General features: G+C 44.0%; 1 protein-coding gene across 4 annotated transcripts in view; it reads right to left on the bottom strand.

Annotated features, from left to right (window-relative positions):
* Nucleotides 1-1,252: 1,252 nt before the first annotated feature.
* Nucleotides 1,253-10,197, bottom strand: part of FAM3B (FAM3 metabolism regulating signaling molecule B) — a 55,071-nt gene continuing 46,126 nt past the window's right edge. For 2 of the 4 annotated variants that reach the window (XM_033418338.2, XM_033418340.2), the window contains exons 4-8: nt 6,838-6,896; nt 5,889-5,939; nt 4,746-4,833; nt 3,473-3,605; nt 2,135-2,267 (exon numbers count right to left, since the gene is read on the bottom strand). In XM_033418338.2, the coding sequence (XP_033274229.1) occupies nt 2,178-2,267; nt 3,473-3,605; nt 4,746-4,833; nt 5,889-5,939; nt 6,838-6,896 (421 nt within the window). In that variant the 3' untranslated portion in view covers nt 2,135-2,177. Of the gene's footprint in view, nt 1,272-2,134; nt 2,268-3,472; nt 3,606-4,745; nt 4,834-5,888; nt 5,940-6,837; nt 6,897-7,448; nt 7,528-10,197 lie in introns of those variants that run through there. The other 2 variants (XM_033418339.2, XM_049709723.1) reach the window with 2 other exon arrangements.

Genomic DNA, 10,197 nt, shown 5'->3' with positions numbered 1-10,197 from the left:
AGCATCTAGGAAATAGGGACGCTGAGAGCTCAAGAAGTACCTGCCTTTTCCAGGGCAGAGGAGAGAGCCCCGCCCCTCTCTGTGGGAGGGGCAGCCCTTCCAGCCCCACCCCCCCAACCCGCCGCAGGGAGGGGCAGGTCTGCACACCTGGGAGAGCCCACGGGTGTGGGGAGGGCTTAGGGTCACTTCCCGGGGGTCTGTGTAATTAGGACAGATGTTCAGGGGTGGCTGCCCACGTAAGGCTCGGTTTCCTTGGCAACCTTTGGTTTGTTTTGTTTTCTGGTAATAGACTTTATTTTCTAGAGCAGTTTTAGGTTCCCGGTAGAATTGAGGGGACGGTACAGAGAGCTCCCCCAGACGCCCTGCCCTCCCCCCTGCACAGCCTACCCCACTGTTGACTACCCCCTACCCGAGGGGCACATTTGTCACAATCCATGACCACCCATTGTCACCGGGAGTCCACGGTTTACCCTGGGGTCGCTCTTGGGGTTATACATGAAATGGGTTTGGACATGCGCCTACTGTGACAGTCCCCTATAGAGGGGCCTGCGGTCCTCCTGATCGCCCCTCCCTGCTCCAGCCCCTGCAGCCCTCAGGGGTCCCCATGCTGCTGCCTTTTCAGCGATGCCCTAATGCTCTCCAGATGCCGCTTCCAGGCCTCCTCCAAAGTGATCCAGAGCCCAGAAAGGGGTTCTCTCTGATTGCTTGTGTCCAAACATCTCCTTTTTGTTAGGACACCAGTCACATTGAATGAGGGTCACCCTGCTTTAACTTACTACACCTACAATGACCCTGTTTCCACATGAGGTCACATTTTGCGGTACTGGCGGTTAGGACTCAACTCATGAATTTGGGGGGAAGAGAATCTAGCCCATAACAGGGCCCCAGCCAAGATCGTATCCAGTGGTTTGCAGACTCCTCTGCAGAGAGAGGCCCAGGCTCCCTGAGGGGTCGACAGTCACCTCCCACTGCCACGAGGTTGATATCCCCCCTGGTTGGCAAAGGGGTGCAAGGATGAGGGCTCACATGTGTCCTGGCAGGAGCTTTGGGGGACCTCTGGACTTCTGCTCTCTCTGGCTTCCATGCCTGAGATGGACGCTCCTTCATCCTGGCTCCGGGCACCCAGAGCTGAGCCTCGGCTGCCCCACGAGGCGCCCGCTACACGAAGGAGACCTCAGCACTGTTGTCAGCCACTGAGATCTGGGTGGCTTGATCCTGCAAGGGTGCTGAAATGCAGGGTGCCGCGTGCTGCCATGTTTTTCAAAAGAGGCCTGCCGATAAAAGTGCTTGAAAATCATTTGTCTATCCCAATCCCTCTATTTATAGATGAGAAACTGGACGCTCAGAGAAGTACTCTTAAGCTGGTATCAAAGTCTCCTACCATTTCTGGTAGCCAGGCTTGGGAGGGAGGTTAGAATGGGCACTTGGCAATGACTTGAGTTTCTCAACCCCAAGTCCCTGGGTATCTTGGTCCGTAGATCTATGGTGTGTCTCCTAGGAAACCTGGGGTATACAGTGGCTCTCCCGAGAGCAGACCCTGCTCCCCCACCCGTTAGACAAGGTCCCACCGGCCACTGGAGTGACACCCCAGCATGGAGGCGGACACGGAATTTCCTCACTACCGCACCGCACCGCTGGTGCCTGAGTTAGGCGCACCCAGATTCGTGGAATGAGTAAATTCAGGGACCTGCAGGGGGAGTTCAAGAGCTCAACCGGGGTTGACCCAGGAAAGTTGCTAAGCCCTCTGACTGCTGTTCATCCTGAGAGGTAGGATGTCCGAAAGGAGGGTGTGCTCGGTGATCGGGGAATAAAGGTTTTCTCTCTGCAGAGCTGTCTGGACCACAGGGATCAAACATAGATCCAATCATAAAGTGGCTCCACATCTGGACAAGCAGTGGCTGCTCCCCCCCCCCCCAGTCCTCTCCTTTCAAGGGGAAGTCACTGCATCCCCTTGAACAATTCCCATGCATTTCAGCTGTCCTGCTCACTACCTTCACTCTATAAACACTGGCATAAAAAGTCTGTGCGACAAGATTTTAGACAACTGGAAAATACTTTGGTCCGCTGGTTGACGACAAACCCAAAATACTCATCAAATATTGACTGTTGGCTAAGAGGTGTGGTCCATTCGGGATGCATTTGTCTGCAAAAGTCACCTTTATTGAGGCCGGGCCATGTTAGCTTGGTCCTTTTGGTATGCAGCCTTCTACCTGGATCTCTGCGGGCCAGCCCGGATACCTGTTCTTCGCATTATCTGAGTGGTTGACCTGTGCAAAGGAAAGAAAAGGCGTTAATTTATCCATTCATCTAATCAACAAATGGTCAGCGAGCCAGCTGTGAGCAAAGTCATAAAAAGAGAATCACTTCCTAGGATGGGATTTGTTACAACCTACTCAGGGTACGTGATTTCCTCTCAATGTGACTCAATATTTGAAGCAACTTGATTCAACAGGTGGAAAACTTTCTGCTATGGTGTAAGTGTCCTTTAATCCACGTGCCCAGTAGTATAGCCACTAGCCACATTTGGCTACTGAATACTTGAAATGTGGCTAGCGTGACTGATGAACTGAATTTTAAATTCTCTTTAACTTGCATCAGTTTAAATGTAACCTGCAAATCTGGCGAGTAGCTGCCGTCCCATATGGGACGGCACAACTCTCAAGTCTGGTTTTCAGTTCTCTGGGAGAAGGACTATGTATTTTCTTCAGGGTAATCGGAGTGTTCCTTGCTCAGAAGGAACACTTGTTCCTTGTTCAGATTGATTTGACTTTAAGGCTTTCCATCTTCAATTCTTTCACAGACAATGGAGCACCTTAAACTCATGCTTAAAAAGAATAAGAATATGCGTTCTAAACTTTGGAATTCTAGTTTTATGTCTCTTTTTAATATAACAGCTTTGCTGAGACAGAATTCACATCCTATAAAATTCACCCATTTAAAGTGTACAATTCAATGGCTTTTAGTATATTCACAAAGGCATGCAGCCATCATCACACTCAATTTTAGAACATTTTTATCCCAGGAACAAGAACGCACAAACCCATTCGAATCTAGTCGCCATCCTCCACAGCCTTTAGACAGCCCCTAATCTAGTTTCTGTCTCTGGACGGAAATCTAGAAATTTTATATAAATGGAATCATACAGTATGTGTCCTTTTGTGTTTGGTTTTCCTCACTTAGTGTGTTTTCAAGGTTCGTCCATGTCATAGCCTATATCAGTACTCCATTTCTGTATGTGCCTTAATGATATTCCAGTGTGTGGATATACCATATTTTATTTATACATTTTAAAATCTATTCATCAGGCACTTGGGTTGTTTCTGCTTTTTTGCTGTTATGAATAATAGCACATTCTTGTACAAGTTTTTGTGTGACCGTATGTTTTTCATTCTCTTGGCTATGTATCTATGAGTGGAATTGCTAGGACATATGGTAACCGGTTTTCAGGAAGGGATGTTTAGCAACCACTCACCTTTTCTCTCTGAATTCCTGCAGGAAGTTCAAAGCCTTTTGCTCCAAGAAATACCCAGCTCGACCTGAACCGAATGTTCCTGATCTCTTTACTTCCCAGGGCTTCTATGGCCTTCTTAGCGTCCTCCTTCAGTCTGCGGGGCAAAGGGGGAAGCATGTGAATGTCTCACCTGCAGACTCGGGTATGTGGTGCTAGGACACAGTCTGTCCTAGGACAGGTTTCTAAAGCAGCGCCTGCCCTCCTGGGGTGCAGGGCAGGAAGGAAACACACATGCTGGCTGAGTGTGTCACATCTCTAGTTACACATAAGGCCACATCCAGGACTCTTTTAGACTCAGTTTGGGGCCCAGAGTTTTAATTCTCAATTCGGAAAAGCCCTGGGTCTTGGGGTTCAGTCATCCTCATCCCAGCCAGCATAGTTTTCGGTCCTTGCTGCCCTCCTGTTTACTGACCACCAATAAAGAGGACAGAAGTTGCTGAAAGATGAAAACAAGTGTCAAAACTGTTCCTTTCGTATTCAGAAAAGTTAGTATCAAAAATGAAAAAAAAAAAAACCAAAAACAAAACCTGAAGAATCCTACCGTTGTAGAAAGGTGCAATTCAGGGCAAAGTAAAGGGAGGTGGGCAGAAAGGAAAAGAAAAAATAAGTTCAGATTTTCCTAAATGGGTTACATCTGAGTCTTTCAAAGCACATGTCAAAGAACTTCCATCTGGGAAGATGCTCTTTTAAGAATAAGATCTGAATTCAAACAAATTTGGGAGATGCCATGTTCAGTAGCCCCATCTCGGAAATTCATGACGCCTAGAAGCACTCCGGGGTTCTCGGAAGTTAGGCAGTGAAGACGCACACGTTTGCGCAGGAGAGCACGCTTGGAGAAACACTGACCAGGTCATCTTCTCCCTAGTGAAAGCATCGTGTACGTGTGCGTGCATGTGTGCGTGCGTGTGTATAAGTCCCACCCTGGGTTTAGCTCTTTGGCCAAGGGTTAGCTTTGCTATTTTATTTATGGTCAGTGGTGGCTTTGTCTTGCTACCTGGAAATATTCCTTAGTTTCTAGGATTTATGTGCCCCACCAGCTTGTTGTTTCTCTAGAAATGTAGTCGGTTCCTCATGGTTTCCCATTCCTTTTCCTTGAAGAAGCATCCTTCTCCTTGGACCTCTGTCGTCTCCTAAATGATGTACTGAGGAACACTGACAGCCCTGATGCTCTGCACCCCACCTCCCCCGCTGGCTTCCCTGACTCTCGCCCCTGCTGTGACAAGTCTGCACTCACCTGCTGCTACCGTCATCGTGGGTCACCATGAAGAGCAGGGAGTTCGAGGGAGCGCTCTGAATAAAATTAGTCATCGGTCCAGAGTTATCTGCCGGGTCAATGCAAATCAGTCTTAGGACCTTCTCTGTCAGCTGAGACTCTGGCCCTAGAGGCTGTGCTTCTGCTCTCAGCTTCTGTGCCCCGGGCTCTGAATCCTCTGATTCTAGAACTGTCTCTCGACCACGCAAATGATGCTTTAGCGCTTTCATAGTAAATGGCCTGTGGCTTCCACGGTGGGGCGATGTGAGGCAAGCAGCATGATCGGATCATAAAGATTCTAGCGATCAGCTCTGAAGCCAACCAGCAACGACTCTGGCAACACAGGTGGGCTCTTCTTTGCAATTAATAAGAAAACACCGAACCTGGGCATGACCCTCTAAGAGCCGAGTGGCTCCAGGACACTGAGGAGAAATACGAGACATAACAGACCACACCGGGATGGGTAAGTCCTTGCTAAGAGACCCCTCTGTTTCTTACAGAGAGGAAATAAAGGCTCAGCTCAAACCCTGTTATTTACCACTGGGGCTTGTATTTGTAGTTATGATTAACGGCATCGTTCCCGAGTGCATCCGGGCACTTCTAATTGTTCCTCTCCATTATCTTTATAAAGATTTGTTTTAGGTAATTCTCAGTGCTAAATAAAAACAACTTCAGTCAAGATCCAGAGTCCAGAATGGAGGGACAGTTGGAGGAGGATGGACACCCTGGGCTCCAGGGATGCGTGCACCACGCCCAGCGCTGTGAACACAGCAGTAATTATGATGACATTCAGGGCTGGAGGCTGATCACATTATTCTACATGTTTGGTTTCAAAAAAGAAAGAGATATTTTCTCTTTCCCATTATCCGAGGAAGGGGCAGAAGGAAAAGATCCAGGACAAGTGTGATCAAAGAAAAGACATTTTCTAGATAATGTCTTCAAATTTTAATACGTGAACTCAGAGACCACGAGGGTTTATGTAAGACAGTTCTAGAAAAAATTTGCTTCCAGCAAATTTTTTGGGAGACAAAATAAGAATGTTTGATGTTTTGGGTTGTGTTTTTTTTTTATCCTAATTTGTGTGTATAATTCATTTTGATTTTAAGAGGAAAAGAGTTTCCTTACCTCCTTCGTACATATCAAAATACTGTGTTGCTAATACTTTCCCAGTCACATCTGGAAATGAGAGACACTGTTTTTAAAAGAAGGTACATGGGGACTCAGGGCACATTCTGAAAACAGCGTGTTCCTTCTCTGTCTCTTTCCGGGAAGCATGACTGCCGTGGTCCCACCTGAAGGAAAGGACCGCCTTCCCTGAAGGGGGCCCCAGTGATTCGGGTCAGGAAGGCTAGGGCTCACACCGGCTGCCCAGAGCATCCCTCCCACCTGCTTCCAGTTAGATTCACGCCCACATTCTTTCCCAGTGCACCTGCCTCTTCCCACAAACACCAGGGCCCCCACTCAGCCCTTTCTGCTGCCCCCTGTAGCTTTCCCTGCAGATCAGGCACATTTTCCTCAGGGTCCTGCAGCCCTCTGTCACTGGACTATGTGCTCACCTTGCTCATAGGCACAGACGCCAAGGGAAACCCTTTCCCCAAACCTGCTACAGTTCTTACTGTCCGGGGCCCCGATGGCAATAGTGACAGACGTGTTTTTTTTCTTTCCAGGCCTAAGAGGAGGGCAGGCTGTGCTTCCCCTGAGGCCCTTTTATCAGACAACGGTAGGAACTGGTGTCACCTTCTGCTGGGCCACCAGGAATCAGAGCAAACGGGAAGCCCAACTCCAGGGTGTCTGTACCCCCAGGTCTGCTGATCTGGTTTTAGCTCTGAATTCAGCAGGTCCTTCTTTGTCTTTTCTAAAATCAGTTTATATTTGATTTCAGTTTTTCGGTAGAACCAGAAATCTCTAAAGTGAGGCACTGTAAAAAATAGTTAAATATATACTCTTAAAATGCATTAAAATATAAACCTAGACTAGATCGTGTGCAAAAAACCATAAAGAAACCCAAGGCACCACTGAATATCCAATCGCAGAGCTTTCAGAGGAGTTTTAAAGAAAACATTTAATAACTTACAGTTGACAATGGCAATATTTATTCCTCTTGCCACATTCCCAGTCTTTTCTCCTATGAGCCTGAAATGTAGATAAGCATCGGTCAAAGAACCCCTTTCTCACCAAGCAGTGAGTAGCCCTCCCTGCTCTGTAAGATCCTCTCTTGGCAAAATTACTGTCCATCCTTTGTCACTTACCATTTCCTTGTAGATACGCACCGGCCTCGACCCAGCTCCCTTGAAAGTCACCCCTACACTCGCTCCACACATCCATCCCCACACATCTCTACAGTCTGAGTCCCTCAGGGAGCCTGGAAACTGCATTTAGTCCTATAATTTATACCAATGGCCAGGGAAACACCAGTGTTTGTTTAGCACGGGCTCTTTGCAAACATTCTCTCACTGAATCCTCAACCTCCTCACGGGCGGGCATTCATTTTCCCACTTTATAAATATGGAGTACAACAACCAGTAGAAGGGATTAGGAGCCAGAAAGTCTGGAGACAAACACACACACACAAAACCTGGTTACTTTCATAGTATGATGAAGCTTACTAGACCATGAACGAGGAGATGAGAAGTGGGATGAGAAAGGAGATGGCAAAGTAAATTGATACTGAAGATGTATACTTGCTGGGTTTCGACAGTTGATGGGATGCGAGGAACACAAGAGAAGCGTTGACAAACATGAAGGACACATTCAAACTGGCTGGCTGGAAAAAAAATGAGGTACAAGAGGTGGATGAATAAGAGATGGGTCTGACCCAACTCTGGTATCAGCTTCCATGCGTCCTCTCCCCATCAGTGCTCTGACGGAGGTTTTGCGGACACCTGGAGATGCTTCTATCCAACCACAAAATGTAACCCTGATTATCCCCTTAAATAAATCCCTGACACTACTTCACTTAATTTTTACTTTTAAATTGGAGAATATGAAATGCCAGTTTCAAGGGGATTGTGTCCTAAAACCAGGAAGAAGACAGACCTTCCTGGAAATGTGAAATATTACTGAAGATCTTTGTGTGTGTGTGTGTGAGCATGTGTGTGTGTGTGTGTGTGTGTGCGTGCATCTGTATGAGTGCATGCATCCTCTGTCAAGTTTTAAAATCAATGATACATTATCTTCATAAGAAGTCAAAGGCATGCAGATTAGAAAAGAAGTGTTATGACTGCCTTTTTTTTTTTTTTTTGTAGATGACATGATCACCTATGTAGAAAATCCAGTGGAGTCTACAACAAAGCTACTAGAACTAATAAGTGAGGTTAGGAAGGTTGCAGGATATAAGATCATTATATAAAAGTCAATTGTATTTCTACATACTAGCAACTAATGATGGGAAATTGAAATTTTAAACTTAATTTTTTTAACTTTTAAATTTTAAATTAAAAAATATATACAATAGCATAAAAGTATGAGATATTTAGCGATAAATATGGCAAAAGTATCCGCAGATGCATACACTGAATACTACAAACCATTACTGAGACAAATTAGATTTAACTAAATTGAGGTAAGTAAAAGACTCAATATTGCTAAGATGTCAATTCTCCCCAAATTATCTAGAGATCTAATGCAATCTCAAAAAGAAAAAAGCCAGTAGGCTTTTGTGTAGGCATTTATAAGCTGATTCAAAAATTCATATGGAAATAGAATCTAGAATAGTCAAAATAATTTTGAAAAAAAAGAACAAAATGGAAGAAATTATAATATTGAACGTCAAGATTTACTGTAAAGTTATAGTTATCAAAATTACTGCATATAGTGAAAAGACAGACAACCAGATAAATGGAGGAGAATAGAGGGTCCAGAATTAGATATACACGTATATGGTCACTTGAGTTTTGTCAGTGATGCAAAAAGAATTCAGTAGAGAAAGACAGTATTATGAACAATGGTGCTAGAACAATTAAGTAGCCATGTTTTTAAATGACTACAATTCACATTTCACACCATTTGCAAAAATTAACTCAACATGGGTATATCATATTATATAAAGCGGAAAACCTAAAATTATCCAACTTCTAGAAGTTTGGAAGAAACTTTGGAGAGCTTTGAAGAAAAATTTTGTGGGTTAGACAAAAGGTTCTTAGATATGACATGAAAAACATGCTCCATAAAAGGAAAACATGGATAAATCAGACTTCATTAAAATTAAGAATTTCTGCTCTTTGATAAATACTGTTAAGAGAAGAAGAACACAAGAAACAAGCTGGGAGAATCTATAGGAAAATCATGTATTTAATAAAGAACTTGAACACAAAACACATAAACAAACCTCAGAATTCATAATAAGAAAACAACCCAATTAAAAATGAACAGATTTGAATAGGCACTTAGCAAAGTAAGATATACACACAGCAAATAAACACATGAAAAGAGGCGCAACATCATTAGCTATTAGAGAAATGTAAATTAAGATCACAGTCAGATACTGCTGCATACCTATTAGAATGTCTACAGTTAGAAAGACTGACCATACCAAGCGCTGGTGAATATAGTGGCAGATTAACTGAAACTCTCATACACTGATAGGAATGTAAAATGGTACAGCCACTTTGCTTCAGATATTTTACCCCACTTTCTTCTTGCTTGTGTGGTTTCTGAAGAAAAGCCTGATGTAATTCCTACCCTGTTCTTTTATAAGTAAAGTGTTTTTTTTGGTTTCATTTTATTTTGTTGTTGTTGTTGGTTTTGCCTCTGGCTACTTTCCAGATTTCCTCTTTGTCTTTAATCTTCTCTAGTTTGAATACAATTTACTTAGGTGTACATTTGGGGGTATTTATCCTGCTTGGTTTTCTCTGAGCTTCCTGGATCTGTGGTTTGGTGTCTGTGGATAATTTTGAAAAGTTCTCAGCAGCACTACTTCAAATATTTCTGTTTCTTTCTCGCTTCTTTTTTCTGGTATTCTTATTACATGTATTGTACCTTTCGTAGTTGTCCCACAGTTCTTGGATATTCTGTTCTTTTTTATTTTTCAGGTTTTTAATTATTTTTTTTCTTCCTCTTTTCTCAGTTTGGGAGGTATTATTGCCATAGCCTTAAGGTCAATGATTCTTTCCTTGGTTGTGTCCAGTCTACTAATGAGCCCATGAAAGGAGTTCTTCATTTCTGTCATGGTGTTTTTAATTTCCACCATTTCTTTTTCATTCTTCCTTAGGGTGTCCATCTGTCTGCTTACATTACTCATTTGTTCTTGTATTCTGTCCACTTTTTCTATTGCAGCTCTTAGCATATTAATCATAGCTGTTTTATATTCCTGGTATGCTAATTCCAAAATTTCTTCCATATTTGGGCAAGGTACTGATGCTTTCCCTGTCTCTTCAAACTGTGGTTTTTTACTTTTTGTACGTCTTGTTATTTTTTGTTGAAAGCCAGACATGGT

This window comes from Orcinus orca, chromosome 5 (assembly GCF_937001465.1).
Source record: "Orcinus orca chromosome 5, mOrcOrc1.1, whole genome shotgun sequence".
In the NCBI taxonomy this organism is placed as follows: Eukaryota; Metazoa; Chordata; class Mammalia; order Artiodactyla; family Delphinidae; genus Orcinus; species Orcinus orca.
This window is presented reverse-complemented; position numbering and strand designations above follow the sequence as displayed.